Raw genomic sequence first — 16,029 nt, 5'->3', positions numbered from 1 at the left:
ATTATCTGGACATATAATGAAGAACACCCATAACAAGAGGCTTAATAATACTGTCTACATTTTAGGTAGCAAACACACTCTTTGAATAGTATGGATTATGAACACCAGATTCAATTTGCAAGCCTCAGATCACTCGATATATTCCATAAGTTTTCCAGAAGTGATAAAATTTGTCATAATCATTTGACAGAGCCTTGTTGAGTAAGAATTATCACAACCTACAAGAATCACAAATTTACCAACATGACAAAGTGCTTAGTTCTAATCTATTCAGCTGTTCATTTGAAAAACTAGACAAAAACTGACTCATCTTACTCCCAGACACATTTTAGAGTTAACCTGTAGCACAGAGACTAGAGCTCACTTCTCTATCCATACAGCTCACTATATACCACTACAGGAAACACGCTGCTACATCCAGCTATTCCAAGCACACTGCTGATTAGGAAACTGACTCAAGGCTGATGACATCTTCTCGTTGCATTTCCATTTATACGGTGCTCCGTCATTTTCATGTAAAGAAAAGATTTCTTTGTCAGCATTCCCTGCTACATAACTCATGAGCAGGGCGGAGAAGAAAAATTATTCTACTACTGCTCTATACATCATATTTAGCAGATAGATATCAAAGGACTTGGAATGAGAATTATGTTTTCTGTACGCATCAACAACAGATTAATCAAATGACAATCTGTCACTTCATTTTGTTTGATTTTCTCAATAAACACTTTACAGAAATACCACACAAAAGTGGAATAGAACATTTTGGGGAAAAGAAAAAAAAAACTAGAAAATCTAAGTATTTCAGGTTATCTCTTTTAAGAAATAAAAGTAAGCTCTGAAGAATTAGCTATGCTGTAGTATTATGACAGATCAAGTACCTAACAGGTTTTTGCCTCTGTAGAAAATGGGAGAAACCTGATGCGGCTTTTTAAAACTGTATGAATCAGATTGTGTTCTTTCTGTGATTTCTCCATCTTTCAAGCACACGACATTGACAGATAAGAAATTTACAGTAGGTTTGTTTGTTTTGTTTTAGGCCGCGAGGCACCTAAGACATTATTTCGGTCACCCAGAAAACCACGAACTTATTTTCATCTCTCTGCGTGCACCTTTTTGTTGCTCGGCTTCACCTGTGTCTCAGGAGCTGGGAAACTGCGAGCTGAGCCGCAAGGACACAGGCCGAGCCGCCCCAGCCCCGGCCAGCCAGCGCACCGGGGCGGCTGCTGTTCGCCCCCGCCGCCCGGGGATCACAAGGGTCGGGGTCTCCCCCTCTCCTCTGCCCCCCGCACACCTCGGGCAGCGGGGGCGGGCACCGTCGGCCCGGCGGGGAGGCGGCCGGAGCGCGGCGGTGACTCACTCGGTGACTCCCTCCTGCGCCAGGCAGACCGAGCCCCCTCCCCGCCCGCGCCGCCGGGCACCGGGCGAAGGAGCCGGGGGCTAGGGGCCAGCCTAAGCGTTGTGCCCACCGGCCACCTCCTCCGCCTCCAAATCACTACGAGGAGGCGGCTTCAGTTCCCCCTTCTGCGGACAGAATGGAGCCGGTCCCCCCGCCCAGCGCCCAGACCGGGGGTCGCTCTCGGCGACAGGGACCCGCAGCCGCCCCCGCTCCGCGCCGCCTCAGCCTGGCCGGTGCACCGCGCCCCACTGACCTGGAGAGATGCTTCAGGATCTGCTTCTTGATAATCCCCGCCATGGTGTCTGCCTGCCCGCGCCCCTCACGACGACCAGCCGGGACCAGGAACGCGCCTCATCCCTGCGCCCGCCCCTGCCCGAGGTGGGGAGAGCGCCGGGAGCGGAGCCGCTATACTCGCGCTTACTCGACGCCCGGCGCCATCTTGGCCGCAGCATCGCCTGGTGACGGGGGCGAGACGGGGCGGGACGGGCCCGGCGCCCCCGCCCCGTGCCGAGAGCGGCGGGCCCGGGCGGGCCGAGCGGGGCAGGGACTGGGGACAGGGACAGGGGATAGGGGCACGGGCATGGGCACAGGCACACATAGGGCCATGGTGAGCGCAGAGCCCCTGCCCGTCTGCTCAGCATCTCCGTCCCCATTCAGCGTCCAAAGCCTCAGCCCCACCGCTCGCCTTTTCCCTGCTCTCTTCCGCCAGCTGTTTCTTTCATCCCTTTTCAGCCTTCCCAGCTCCAAAACTCTGGGAGCGTGGCTCTGCATCCCCGCCTGTGGCTCCATCCCCTCGCCCGCCTGTGGAGCGTGTCCCAACACCATGATTCACCCTAACCCTGACCGGTCAAGCCAAAAGACAGGATAGCTGCGGCTGCTACAGCACCACACAGAAGGAACAAGGCTAGATGAAGATCTCACTGGCAGAAACTGACAATGCTATGGCAAGAAAGTCACATGTACACACACATAAATACATCCCATACTCTAATTGCTCAAACACAGAGACTTGTAACATCAGGTGGTTCCACAGATGCTACCATTTTGCTCGGTATCTGTGGCAAGTATACAGCCTATGACTTATTTTACTTTTGAGAGGACAGCCTCTCATGCTGTAGCAAAATCTCCAGGTCAGTTAAGAAATTAATGTCTTATATCAGTTTTGTTCATCCAGTAACTCTTTTCCTCCAGCACTCCCTCATTCATGAAAAACATCTTGAAGAATTTCAGTGATGGGTAACCAAGTACCCTAAAAATATTAACTGGAAAAAGAAAAAAAAAATTAACAGAAAACTACAAAGTTTTTCAGATGTGACCTCCATATGCAGGATGGGCCTCTGTAATAGTCTTTAGCTGCAGAGGAAAGACATCAGATACTATTTTCTCTGCTTCTCATATACATAACATTAATAATTTACAAGCAATCAACCAAAACCCTAAGGACCTTTAAGTCAGAAATATGAAGCAGTAATAGAAAAAATAGGTCAGGAGATTAGCATTTTCAATTGATTTTTCCAGATATTTAAAAATCAGTCAGTTGTGTAATACTGACCTCGTTATATTCTTAAGGAGATTTATAAACTAGGAATGAGCTGTATGAAGCTAACACTTTTATGCCTGTTTTACGTTCAGTTTTCTCAACTAGGGAAAAGTCTACCAGTATCATGGAGAAACAATACCTATCATCATGACTGATCAGTTTCTCATCAAGAGAGAAAATACAAAGGGCAATGAAAGCAGGACCCATGCCATGTGTTCTCTTTCACGTGTCTTGCAAGCATAGCTCTGGAAGAACAGGGGAAGCCCTGAGGCTCCTCACTGATGTCAGAACTTAAAACCAGAAACATTTCTGTCCAGCAGGATTGATCTGAATTGTGACCTCATGTTGTATACCCATGTCCTGGAGTATACTGCGTGGAGGAACGGAGGAAAATGCACAGAACAACACACACCACACCCTCATCACCCAGAAGAGAATTAGAAGGGCACACATTTTCCATGTTGATTTCAGACCTTCCCAGTCACCATGGACGTGCATGGTGACCCCCAGACTATGTCTGGCCCTTGCTAATCCCACCAGTCCTGATCCTGCTCGTGACTTGAGGATTGTCTTATGTGCTTGATGTTCCACCTGCTTCCTTGTCATTTTTGCTTGATAACCTGGGCTCTGGGCTCTCTCCCACACCTGTCTGCCTTGCTCGGTGGCTGAGGGTGGTGGGACAGGCCCTGGCTAGCAAGGCCCTACCCTGCTGGCCACAGCATCCCTCCTAGCTCCTGGATTCTCTCCCTCTCGAAGCAGCTGGCACTCGTGTCACTAAGAAAGAACCCCACTTGTGAGCATATCCACAATGCTGAAATTATCTCAAAGGAAAAATATGTCTTATATTTGCCATAGGTAATTTTAGGGCCTGTTTGTGAACACAACATTTGTGAATTCAAGAGAACACCCAAGAAACCATGGATGTAGCTTTCTATCAGGCAGTCTTCTCAACCACCAGCTTGCCCTTCACCATCACCCAAATACAGGTATGTGGAGTACAGTTCATTAATGCAAAGTCCAGGATAACAACCCCCTGTGTCAAAGCGTGCAGTAACTTCTTCCTTGAGGATATCTTTCTTTGGATGCTCTAAACAACCTGGAAATTCTGTACTTGGTGCTATTCAGTCATTCTGAGGCTGTTCATTCCCACAGACTGGAGCCAAAAAGCACCTGTGCTTTGTAGAGGGTGTGCAGATTGCGTTTGAATCTCTCACAGTTTCATGTGTTCATGGGGATTTCTTAACTGTAAAAACTGGAATGGAGTTTTGAGAGGAAAAAACCAGCCAACTGGAGCTCAAGCAACTTCAAAAACATGAAGGTCACAGAATTAAAAAAAAAAAATTGTTTTTCCCATTAAATAAAATAGCAGGAGATGTAGTAAGAGAACAAACTAAATTTGAGCTAAGTTTCAGTGAGTGCTTTGTATCATACTTGCAGAATGAGAAATCTGGCATGCCTTCTTATAGATAATGCAAAAGATTATGGTCTGTCTTCAAATGCAGATGTGCAAGGCTTAAGTAGTCTGACAGACCATTATTCAAAGAGCATCAGAAAATATCAATTCTCACTATTGTACAGGGCAATTGCTACCACATGGACTTTCAAAAGTCCTATTTATGTGTCCTTGCTGTGTGGCTGACTTTCTATGTTACATACTCTAACAACAACAGAAAGTATTATCGGAAGTGCCACTGGAATATATGGGTGAATGTGTAAACAATCTCAGTAAATATGTATGAATTGCCCTCAAGTAGGAGTGACAGTAAATACACCAACTTTAGTTCAAAGAGATTTGAAATATTTATGTATATCAACCACTTCACATAAATCTAAGTGGACTCTTAAAAGCCTGGCACTTGTCCTACATCCTAAAAAAAAAAAAAAGAAAAAAGCAAAAAGCTAAATCAAGCACAAGTCATTGGATGATAACAGATGAAGCTTCACAGAGCTGTAGCTAGTATTTAGAAGGGAAAAAGTAATTTACTACTTCTGGGTTTCACTTTTATTTTCACAAGGCAAAGGTTAGCAATAGATATTAGGACTTTCTGAATCTAAAAAATTATTCTAAGAACTTTATATTAGTAAAATGATGAAGTAAAAGATATGCAATTTTAAGAGCAGTATTTTATGTTTCTCTTTAACACTGAAAACCTAAATAATTTGTTACAATTCTATGTTTTGTGTATTTTGGATTTTAATTACAAACCCAAAATTTCTATGAGTATACCTGCCAGCAGGCAAAGAAGAACAACCTACAGTGTTCTTTGAAAAGCACCCAGGAGCTCCTGAACTTGAAAAACAGGCTTTTGATCATTCCTGTGACCTCTTCTCAAGAATCAAATAATGTATCTGCTAGAGTCAGGATTAAGGAAGCTGTCCTTAAGATACACTTCCTTTAGAAGCACATAAAGAGGATTTGTCTAAAAGCAGATTGCCATGTGTTCCAATGAACATCCTAGCTCACAGAGAGATATTTTATATTTGTTAGGACAAAGAGTCATCATACAGAGTAACAGTTATTTTTAAGTTAAAGAATGTCAATTACACACAAATACAAAACTGTAATGCTCTTTCTGTTTTACTGGAATACAACAAAGGAACTAGTGATGGTAAGTAAAACGTATAAATAGAGCAAAATTCATCATCAACACAAGTGCAAGGTGCTGCACCTGAGATGACATACCCACAGAGCCCAGGGCATGCTCAGACCTATATGGTAGAGAAATAGCTTTGTGTAAAAGGGCCTGGGGGTTTGGATGGACATCAGGCTGAACTGGACTTAGTAGTGCACCACTGCAGCAAGGAGTGCAAAGCAGATCCTGGGTTGCATCTACAGGGTTGCTAGCAGGGACAGAAACTTGCTCATCACACCCTGCTTGGTGCATTTCAGGCCACACCTGGAGTATTGTGTCCAGTTCTGCTCCCAGCAATTACAAAGCAATTTGTGGACAGCTAGAGAGCATCCAAATTAAGGCCATAAAGATGATCAAAAGCTCAAGAACACACCCTGAAGAAAGACTGAAGGACTTTTTCTGCCTGGAAAAGCTTAGGGAGATCTTATCACAGTATTGTGGTACTTAAAGAGGGGCTACAATGATGGAGGCTCTCTCTTCACAAGAAGATAAAGGGCAACAAGGATTAAGTTGTATGAGGAGAGCTTTCATCTTGATATAGGGAACTTTTGCAGTGAGAACAACCTATCACTGCAAAAACCTCTCCTCAGGGAACTCCCATTGCAGGTTTTCAAGATGGCGTTGGACAGGTGTTAGATTATCTCATCATGGTTCCCTTTACTACGAAAGGTTGGACCAAATGATCTTTCAGCACTCTTCCAGGTGCTGCTCTATGGTTCTGTGATTCTATAATCACAGTGTGTTATATACACAGTGTGCTACATTTCACAGACTTCAGTAAAACAAAAGCTGGTCAGGAACAGAGGATTCCAATAGCACTATTTTCCACAATGTTAATAATGAAAGTGTTAATTATGCATGCTTTGATAAACTTTCTGCATGAAGGCAGGTTGTAGCCAGCTGGAGATTGGTCTCTTCTCCCAGACAACCAGGCACAGAATGACAGGACAGTCTTAAACCTCATCAGCGGAGGTTTAGGTTGCATGTCAGGAAGAACTTGCTGTTGTTGTTGTTTGACAAAAAGGGTGATTAGACATTGGAATGGACTGCCAGGGAGGTGGTGGAGTCACATCCCTGACTGAAGGTGTTTAAGGAAAGGCCGGGCATGGCACTTAGAGCCATGGTCTAGTTTACATCGTGTTCAGTCATGGGTTGAACTCCATGATCTGAAGTATTTCCCAACCTAATTGATTCTGTGATTCTGTAAGAGTAAAATAATGATGATGGAATTTAGAGTTGTCTCCCTTTCCATTGTGTCACATTCTTCCACGGCCCAGGCCCGTGTTGCCGCGGGCTTGTCAATGCGATTTCACTCATCACCTTTCTCCCGAGGCGCGGTATCCCCAGAGCCTGTAACTTTAAACCACAGCCACACCGGGCTGTCGCCCAAACATCCGCAGGTGCCGCCCCCGCGGGGCTGACGGAAGCCGGGGAAGCGCCTGCCGGCCCGGTCGCTGTCCGCGGTGAGGCGCGTCCCCTCCCCGCCCACCCGTGTGACGAGCGCTGCCGGGTCACGCCCGGCCAATGGTTCCCGCAGCTGCGCGAGCGTCACCGGCAGGGCGCGCGCGCCGCGGCAGAGGCGGAGCGCAGCCGGCACTCCCGCGTCCCGCCGGGCCACGCGCGCTGCTCCTCCGTTCTATGGTCAGCGTAGAGATCCACGGCGGTGGCGGATCAATACTGGGACGGCGGCGGCCGTGGCGCCGTGGGGAACATGGCGACGCTGGTGCTGGATAACGGCGCCTACAACGCCAAGATCGGCTACAGCCACGCGAACGTCAGGTGAGGACGCGGGAAGGGCGGACATCGGGCGTCCCCTCACGGCGGCTGCTCCTCCGCCACCGCCGCACCCCGCCGACCCCGCGCGGCTCCGCCGTTTACCGATGCGCGGGCCCGCAGCGCGCCTGCGCACACCGCGGGGAGGCGCGGCCTGGCCCAGCCCCTGCGGCGGCTGCGGGCCCCGCCCCTGCGGCGCGTGCCGCGCAGCGCGCCGTGCGCCTCCGTGTCACACCGTGTCATACCGTGCCCCTCTGTGTCCCTTCGTGTCACACATGTCCCGCAGTGTCACACCGTATCACACGTGTCCCGCCGTGTCACAGCGTGTCACACCGTGGCCCTCCGTGTCACACCGTGCTCCTCCGTGTCACACCGTGCCCCTCTGTGTCACACGTGTCCTGCCATATCACACCGTGTCACACCGTGCCCCTTCGTGTCACACGTGTCCTGCCGTGTCACACCGTGTCACACCGTGCCCCTTCGTGTCACACCGTGTCCCGCCGTGTCACACCTTGCCCCTCTGTGCCCCTCCGTGTCACACGTGTCCTGCCGTGTCACACCATGCCCAGCGGCCAGGGTTGGGGGAGAACCCCTGTGGGAGGGTGTGGAGGTTGCAGCTCAGAGCACTGTCCGGTGGAGGGTGGGGGGTGCTATTTGGTTTTCCAAAAGGTGTCTCTTCTGTGCTGCAGTTGTCAGAAATTAAAGATTTCCCTCATAACTGGCTCCAGTTAATGGACTAAAGCCAAAATACAGTAGCAAAAATAGGAGTGAAAGTACACTGTTTATGAAAGCGGCGTAAAGAAAGTGTCTCATGCCATATTTAATAGGAAATTTCCCAATCTTTTCCAGCGTTATTCCCAACTGTCAGTTCAGGTCAAAGACTGCACGCTTAAAAACCTTTACGGCAAATCAACTGGACGAAATTAAGGATCCTTCTGGTCTTTTTTATATTCTTCCCTTTCAGAAAGTAAGTAAGATATCTTCAGTTTAATGTTAAATACAAATTTAAATTGTTCTAAGGAATAGTTTTCATACTGTGTATCTCAGCTGCAGGGTTATATGTAGTATCATACAAGAATCAGTCAGCAGTGTGAAGTTTAACAGTCATAGAATTGTTTAGTTTGAAAAACACCTTTAAGATCATCAAGTCCAACAGTTAACCCTGCGCTGTCCAGCCTATCACTTATCCATGTCCCTAAGTGCCCCATCTGCACATCTTTTAATACCTCCAGGGATGGTGACTCAAGCCAGTTCCTTGGGCAGCCTGTGCCAGTGGTTGCCAGCCCTGTTGGTGAGAAAATGTTTCCAGTCTAAAATTCTCTGGTGAAACTTAAGGCCATTCCCTCAGGTCCTGTCACTTGTTACCTGGGAGAAGAGGCCAACCACCACCTCACTACAACCGTCTTTCAGGTCACTGCAGAGAGCAATAAGGTCCCCCTTGAGACTCCCATTTCTCCAGGCTAGACAGCCTCCCTCAGCTGGTCCTCATAAGATTTATTCTTTGAACCCTTCATCAGCTTTATTGCCCTTCTCTGGGCTTGCTTTAGTCCCTCAATGTATTTCTTGTTAGGAGAGAGACAAAAGTAAAAGTAGGATTTGAGGGATGGCTTCACCATTGCTGAGTGTGGGAGGGCAATCCCTGCCCTGGTCCTGCTGGCCATTGCTGATACAGGCCAGGATACTCTGGGCCTTCTTGGCTACCTGGGGACACCCTGGCTCATGCTCAGTGGCTGCCAACCAGCACCCCCAGGTCCTGTACCCTTTTTCACTGGGCAGTATCCCAGCCACTCTGTCCCAAGCCCGTAGTGCTGCATTGGGTTGTTGTGACGCAAGTGCAGGACCTGGCACTTGGCCTTGCTGAACATAAGATGGTCCTCAGTCCACCAATCCAGCCTGTCCAGAAATCTTTACAGAGCTTTTTTACCCTCCAGCAGATCAACAGTCCTACCCAACTTTGTGCTTTCTGTGAACTTACTGAGGGTACACCCTATGCCCTTGTTCAGATTGTTGATAACAGGGACCCTGATACTGAGCCCTGGGGAACACTTCTGGTGATGGGATACCAGCTGGATGTAGTACCACTCTCTGGCCTGGACATCCAGCCAATCTTTTACCCAGCAAAGAGTTCATCCATCCAAGGCATGAGCAGCCAGCTTCTCCAGGAGAATGCTGTGGCAAATGGTGTCAGACTTTACTGACTTGGGTAAATTCCTGGTAGACAACATTCACATCCATTCCCTCCTCCACTCAGTGGGTCACCTTGTCATAGAAGGAGAACAAGTTAGTCAAGCTTTATTAAACTCGTGCTGACTGGACCTGATCATGTGTATGTCCCGTACATGCCGGCTGGTGGCACACCAGGTAATCTGCTCCATAACTTTCCCTGGCACTGAGGAATACTGACAAGCTTCTGCCAAAAAGAATAATGTATACAGAAATACAGTACACAATGTACGTTGTTTTTGTAGTGCAGTAATTAACGTATCAATGGGGAATATTTGTAACATACCTTAATCCTGTGTAACATTTACTCCTTAGCCTAAAAATGTAAATTTAGACATTTTAACTGTCAATTTTTTTGTATAACCAGTCTTAATTGTTTGACTTTTTTTTTCTTAAAGTACGATTTTGTTTTTTCTAAATAGTGTAAATTTGTTTCTAAATTCCTGCAGGGTTACTTGGTGAACTGGGATGTTCAGAGACAGGTTTGGGATTATCTCTTTGGAAAAGAAATGTATCAAGTAAGAGCCTTTTCTTAATTACGTATTTTTTGTAAATTAAATACCGACTAGTGGAATTAACAAATATTGAGAAGAATAGGTGTTCTCTTAGTGTTCTCTTTGAAAATGCCTTCAATTAGAAATCACAGGGATTTAAGTTTTTGCAAATGCTTTTGAGTTCTGGTGTAGAACTTTGCAAAATATTAAAATTTTTTAGTCTTTTAGGTATTCACTGATATTGAGTGCAGCCCACATAAGAAAATCATATCAATATAACTAAGAGTTCAAGTTAATAAAAAATGCTGACAGACGGGTACACTGTAGTTAAGAGATCAAGAAATAGTTAATGTAAAAGGGAGGGATGAGCTGGGTCAGTAGGCCAAAATACATATACATATTTAGTGATCATCTTTGGCTAGCCATTTTCTACCCATGAATAATTTAAATGTATAAAATATAAATATCTGTTAACTTTATTTTTCATTTCACACATCCCTCTGTGATTTCTCTTTAAAATGTTGGAATACAGTTTGTAAGGATGGGAACAGAATCAGGATATGTATGAAAGTGTCCCTTCTATTATGTTTTTACCCATTAATTAGATAAATTTGTATCACTGCTCATGAAGTCTTTAACAAACCTAAAGCATTCTAAGTCCAGCTTCTACAAACAGATATGGCAAGTGGTAATCATGTCTTCAGATTTACATGATCTTTCACTGCTGCTAAAGATGGTAAGGGATTATTTATTTCTATGTTTTATGCAATGGCAATATTAATGTGTTTTTCATAGGTGGATTTTGTAGATACCAATATTATTATTACCGAACCTTATTTTAACTTCAGTTCAATACAAGAATCTATGAATGAAATTCTATTTGAAGAGTATCAGTTTCAAGCAGTTCTTAGAGTAAATGGTGAGTATGTCTCCTCCTAGTTTGCATTTATGTATTTTGAAGCTTAACTCTTTAAATAAATGAATAAGCAAGCACACATGCACACACATATGTATATACATAGTAAAAAAATTATTTCGGTTGCTTCCTGGCTCTTGAGTAAAAGTGGATTAAACATGTTTAAAATTATTTCTTCTACAAATTCCAGCTGTACTCTTGTACTACTTTCTAAAGAGTGTCTTTATGGTATATAATTACAGGAAATTTGAGGAGAGTAAGTATGACAGAAATAACAGATGGAATTTGAAGCAGGATAGCATTTAAAGAATCCTACCAAAAATTTGCATGAAGCCTTTGATAGCTTTCCTTTTTAAGGCAGAGAGGATTGGTTTTTTTGTTTGATTTTATTATGTGTTAGCAAATAAAATACAGCATTACAATTATGAAATGTATTGTGTCTCACAGGGAATGTGTAAACAAAAATACCACCCTTCTGAAAGATAACTGGACATAGAACATTCCTTCAGATAAGTTTGATAAGTTTGTAGCTTGATCAGTGTGATTAGACTTTAGAGGAAATGGAACATGGACTGGAATTCCTGAAAAATATTAAATAGGGCCATATATAACAATTTTATCCACTGCCAAAATTAATTAATGCATTGGCTGTATTAATATGTATTGAGGTCTTGAAAGTCTGTCAAAGGCATTTAAAATATAAAGCAAGTACACCTTCATATCACTGTAAATTCTAAATGTTCATATAAAAATGGAATTAAATTTTTTGTATTTCAGCTGGAGCCCTTAGTGCACACAGGTATTTCCGGGATAATCCATCTGAGCTGTGCTGTATCATTGTGGATAGCGGATACTCTTTTACCCACATTGTACCTTACTGCAGAAGTAAAAAGAAGAAAGAGGCAATCATCAGGTATGCTGCAGTATATATTTTCTAGAAGAACTGTTTGCTCTGCCTGAAGTTAATAATGACAGAATTCCACATGTGACTCTTCTTCTGTAGGATTAATGTTGGAGGGAAACTCTTAACAAACCATCTAAAGGAGATAATCTCTTACAGGTAAAGCATGCTAATTTTCACTCTGAAATTTGGTATCAAATGAGCTAGATGTTTATGGGGTATTCTTACTAGTTCCTCAGGTTAATGTATTTACTGAACTGTGAAACAGGTCAATACTAAGCTCCAGGAGGCCAGGAATGTTTTTTTAGATGGAATACAAGTTTAGATATTGAGCTTCCTGTGGCTGAAAAGCAATGGTTGCTCAGTTCCAGTGGAACACTGGAGAGGAAATGGAACACTTAATTATTCTCAAACCTCTGTGATTTTGGTTTCTGTTGCTTACAGGCAGCTACATGTTATGGATGAAACACATGTAATTAATCAAGTGAAAGAAGATGTGTGTTATGTTTCTCAAGACTTTTACAAAGACATGGACATTGCCAAGTATGTATGCAATGGTACTAAATGTAATAGTTGGTACTTCTGAATAATCTATTTGTAGAAACAAACTTTATCAGAAAATTTTCCAGTTAAGTTAAAGAGGTCTTGTCAGTATAAAATAGTTGGAATTTAAAACTTGTTCTTTATTCTGTTGAATTTTACATTATTTTTCAGATTGAAAGGAGAGGAAAATACTGTAATGGTAGATTATGTTTTGCCAGACTTCAGCACAATCAAAAAGGGATTTTGTAAGGTAATGATAGTTCTGAAGTTTTTTTTGACTCTTCCCCTGCACAAGTCTGGTGAAGAGGTTAAAAATACTCCCTTTTTTCTAATGCTGTATTGTAACATCTTTCCATGCTATGCATTAATTAGTAAAGTTTTTTCCTCAGTAAGTTGGGATGAAAAAAATACTGTTTTTCCAGCGTAGCATTTTATGTTCTATTATTTAACAGTTGTAGCTTTCTCTATTTGTGCTCTGTCATATAACTTATCCATATCATTACAACATTTTTTTAACATTGTTAGGAAATGTTTTCTCTGCTTTGAAGTTTTTTTTTTGTAAGTTTCTCTGAATTACATTTAAACACCCAAATAGGTTGAAATTTCAAAGTCATATTACAGAAGAGCCTGAAATACCAGTGAAGACAATTTAACAGTTTTATCTCGTTTACTGAGCCAGCCATAGTGTTGAAAGCAGACCTATATTTTAAAGCCACTCTCATGCATACCAGTTTTATTTTGCTTTGGACAAAACTGTAGTTGGTAAGAGCAAAGTCACTTCAGATTTAATACCAGAGAATGCATTATTCTTAAAAAATTTGCTGATAGATAATATGACAATGGCAGCATACATTGCCTACCTCTGCAGGACATGAAATAAAGTAGCTGAATATTCTAGGATGTGATTTCTTTTCTTAAGCAGTGGGTACTATTCATGTCTTCAATATAGCCAAGGGAAGAGATGGTGTTAAGTGGAAAATACAAGACTGGTGAACAAATACTTCGTCTAACAAATGAAAGATTTGCAGTTCCAGAAATACTTTTCCATCCTTCGGATATTGGTATTCAAGAGATGGGAATTCCGGAAGCCATTGTTTATTCTATTCAGAATTTACCTGAAGGTATAGCCTTAAAATAATTTGAAAGGGGGGTGGGAAAAGGAAGTATGTTGTAATGGCTTGGTTTCATTTGGTGTGAAACTGACCAAAAGTCAGTAATTTAAGTATCAAAAAAAGAAGGTAAAACCTTTCTGACTGCTCTTTGTCAGAAGCAATACTAAGTAATAGTAACACTAAGTAATGATAATACTAAGGCTTCCATTTCATAGATTATGTACAGGTAATTATTGTTATTATTACAAAAAAGACTTTCTTAGGTTTTATGATGCCATATAAGTATGGCAGCATTTACGCTATTAATGTACTCATAAAAAGCCTGTGCCACTTAAAACCCCTTTTGAAAGGGGAATTTTGTTGGCAAATGTGTAATTTATAAATATAAGAAAGCAGTAGTTATCAAAGCCAAATTCTGAAAGCAGGGAGACCACAGGGTGCTTGATCACCTTCTCATATTTCTGTTTAACTGATATGCTGATTAGATGATCATAAATTTTTTATATGCATATTTCTTCTGTTCAAATGCATAACAAAAATGGAAAAATCACCACCTTTAATCTTTAGATATATGTTCTGTCTCTTAACTACATATTTACTTAATTATTTTACAGAAATGCAGCCTCATTTCTTCAAGAACATAGTTCTGACTGGGGGAAACACCCTTTTTCCGGGCTTCAGAGATCGGGTTTATTCTGAAGTTCGATGTCTTACTCCAACTGACTACGATGTTTCCGTTGTTCTTCCTGAAAAGTAAGTCCTAAACTACTAAATAGAAGGGGCTTTATCTTTCTAGCAGAACAATCAATAAAGTAGGGTTTCTTTTGCTGATTAAGAAAGGAGATTGAGTAAAGGCATTAACTTAAATATTAAGTGAAATTGTGCAAGAAGGATGTTTTAAATCAGTGTATTTTCAGACAAGCCAAATAAACCAGAGATCACCTGCTTGCTCTGCTAATAAAGTTAGTGTTTTTAGGGTCAGCTTTTTTGCTGTAAACAGATAAATAAGACTGTATTGTCATTAGGTGGGTATGTAAGTATGTAAGATTACAACTTAGTCTTTTACTTAGAATTTTCAGCATCTGAATGCTGCCATGTAATTATTTATGTACCACTTCAACTTCGGGGATTAGGAAGGGGAAACATCTTTGCAGGAATGGAGACAAAACAAGTATATTTTGAATATACAAAAAAAAAAATCTACATTTTAAAAAGTATTGCTAAAGAGTATTTTTAAATACTGTTAAAGAATTATTGTCTTTGCAAAGTAAATACAAAGACATAGGCATGTCATTCCCTCTTCACATATGCCTTCAAAGAGGCCCTGATTTAAAAACCAAGTCAGCTAGCCCTGCTAAAGTTTCAAACTTTGTCTCATAACTTCTGTGGAGCTGGATGGTTTGATTTAGCAATCAAAAATGTAGTTTAAATAGGTGCAGCTAAATAAAAGTCTTGGAAATCATCACTGCATATTTCTATTTTAAATTACTATTGAGGAATAATAATAATTTTGTTAATTTTCCAGCCCTATTACTTATTCTTGGGAAGGTGGGAAGCTCATTTCTGAAAATGATGATTTTGAAGACATGATAGTAACTAGAGAAGACTATGAAGAACATGGACACAATATCTGTGAAGAGAAATTTGATATATAGGTAGCATAGTTGGATATGTTGTTATTCCATTGATTTACTTAGAATGGAATTCCTTGAACTACAACCTCTTTTCCATCAGCTAGGATTGTGTTTTAGCTTTCCTGTATTGAATTGGGTTGAGAGAAAATAATTTTAAGAGTTTAGAAATAGAGTTTTACAAGTGTAATACTGTGAAATAATATGTTCATTGCGATTTCATTATGTTTGTATCTTTTCTGATAGCTTCATTGTATTTTTATTGCAGAACACCTCAGTGCATGAGGCAATAAAAATATAAAATGCTTATACTGGTGTGATGCTAATACATAGTAAGAAGAAATGGGTTTCTTTTTTTTTTTCCAAAGTGAGTATTATTCTAACTCACATATTCCACTAAATGGGCATTAAACACATCTCAAAAGGAGCCTTTGATGTTGCCTCTCCTGAAAAGAAATAAATGAGTTTTATTTTTACTTATTTTAGTGAGTAGCTGTGAGAGAAATTGACTTGAAATGTGACCACTGCTATTATGCACTGTATGCTTAGGCTTTGACAAAAGAGTAATTTGAACAATTCCTTTTTTTAAAGGGTTTTTAATTTAGTAGGTTATGGGTTTTTTTTTGTTTTTTGTTTCAAACAATGCCTGAGCAAATAAGCTTCCTGCCACTCCCTTCATCTTTCTGAAAAGAAGGTGCCACAAAGGTGAACAAAGCTTGCAGCTGTGTCCTGGCTGATGACCCATCTGTGTCCTCTCCATGCATCCTGGATAAACACAACTACCCCAGTACTTGTTATTTCTGGCATCAGAAGCTGTGTTACTTTGCCATCAGTCTGTGCAGCATGGCGTGCAGGAGGGGGAAA

The 16,029-nt window shown here is 42.1% G+C and overlaps 2 protein-coding genes across 2 annotated transcripts in view; one reads left to right on the top strand and one right to left on the bottom strand.

Moving 5' to 3' along the window:
• The window catches only part of LOC131591808 (bridge-like lipid transfer protein family member 3B), a 47,103-nt gene extending 45,254 nt beyond the window's left edge, over positions 1-1,849 (bottom strand). Inside the window, exon 1 of the mRNA XM_058862876.1 lies at positions 1,653-1,849. Within this exon, the coding sequence (XP_058718859.1) occupies positions 1,653-1,696 (44 nt within the window). The 5' untranslated portion in view covers positions 1,697-1,849. The remainder of the gene's footprint in view (positions 1-1,652) is intronic.
• Positions 1,850-7,104: 5,255 nt separating this feature from the next.
• On the top strand, positions 7,105-15,474 carry LOC131592225 (actin-related protein 6). The gene is made up of 11 exons (XM_058863610.1): positions 7,105-7,351; positions 8,195-8,312; positions 10,018-10,086; positions 10,858-10,981; positions 11,756-11,891; positions 11,982-12,038; positions 12,324-12,422; positions 12,594-12,672; positions 13,372-13,543; positions 14,149-14,287; positions 15,060-15,474. The coding sequence occupies exons 1-11, from the start codon at positions 7,284-7,286 to the stop codon at positions 15,187-15,189; spliced, it is 1,191 nt and encodes a 396-aa protein (XP_058719593.1). The 5' UTR covers positions 7,105-7,283; the 3' UTR covers positions 15,190-15,474.
• Positions 15,475-16,029: the final 555 nt, after the last annotated feature.

This window comes from Poecile atricapillus, chromosome W, assembly GCF_030490865.1.
Source record: "Poecile atricapillus isolate bPoeAtr1 chromosome W, bPoeAtr1.hap1, whole genome shotgun sequence".
In the NCBI taxonomy this organism is placed as follows: Eukaryota; Metazoa; Chordata; class Aves; order Passeriformes; family Paridae; genus Poecile; species Poecile atricapillus.
The sequence above is the reverse complement of the archived record's forward strand: the minus strand, read 5'-3'. Positions and strand labels throughout refer to the sequence as shown.

Coding starts and splice junctions, on each gene's coding strand:
- LOC131592225 (XM_058863610.1), top strand. CDS start 7,284: ATGGCGACGCTGGTGCTGGATAACGGCGCCTACAACGCCAAGATCGGC. Junction 7,352..8,194: donor TACAGCCACGCGAACGTCAG/GTGAGGACGCGG, acceptor AATCTTTTCCAG/CGTTATTCCCAACTGTCAGT. Junction 8,313..10,017: donor ATATTCTTCCCTTTCAGAAA/GTAAGTAAGATA, acceptor AAATTCCTGCAG/GGTTACTTGGTGAACTGGGA.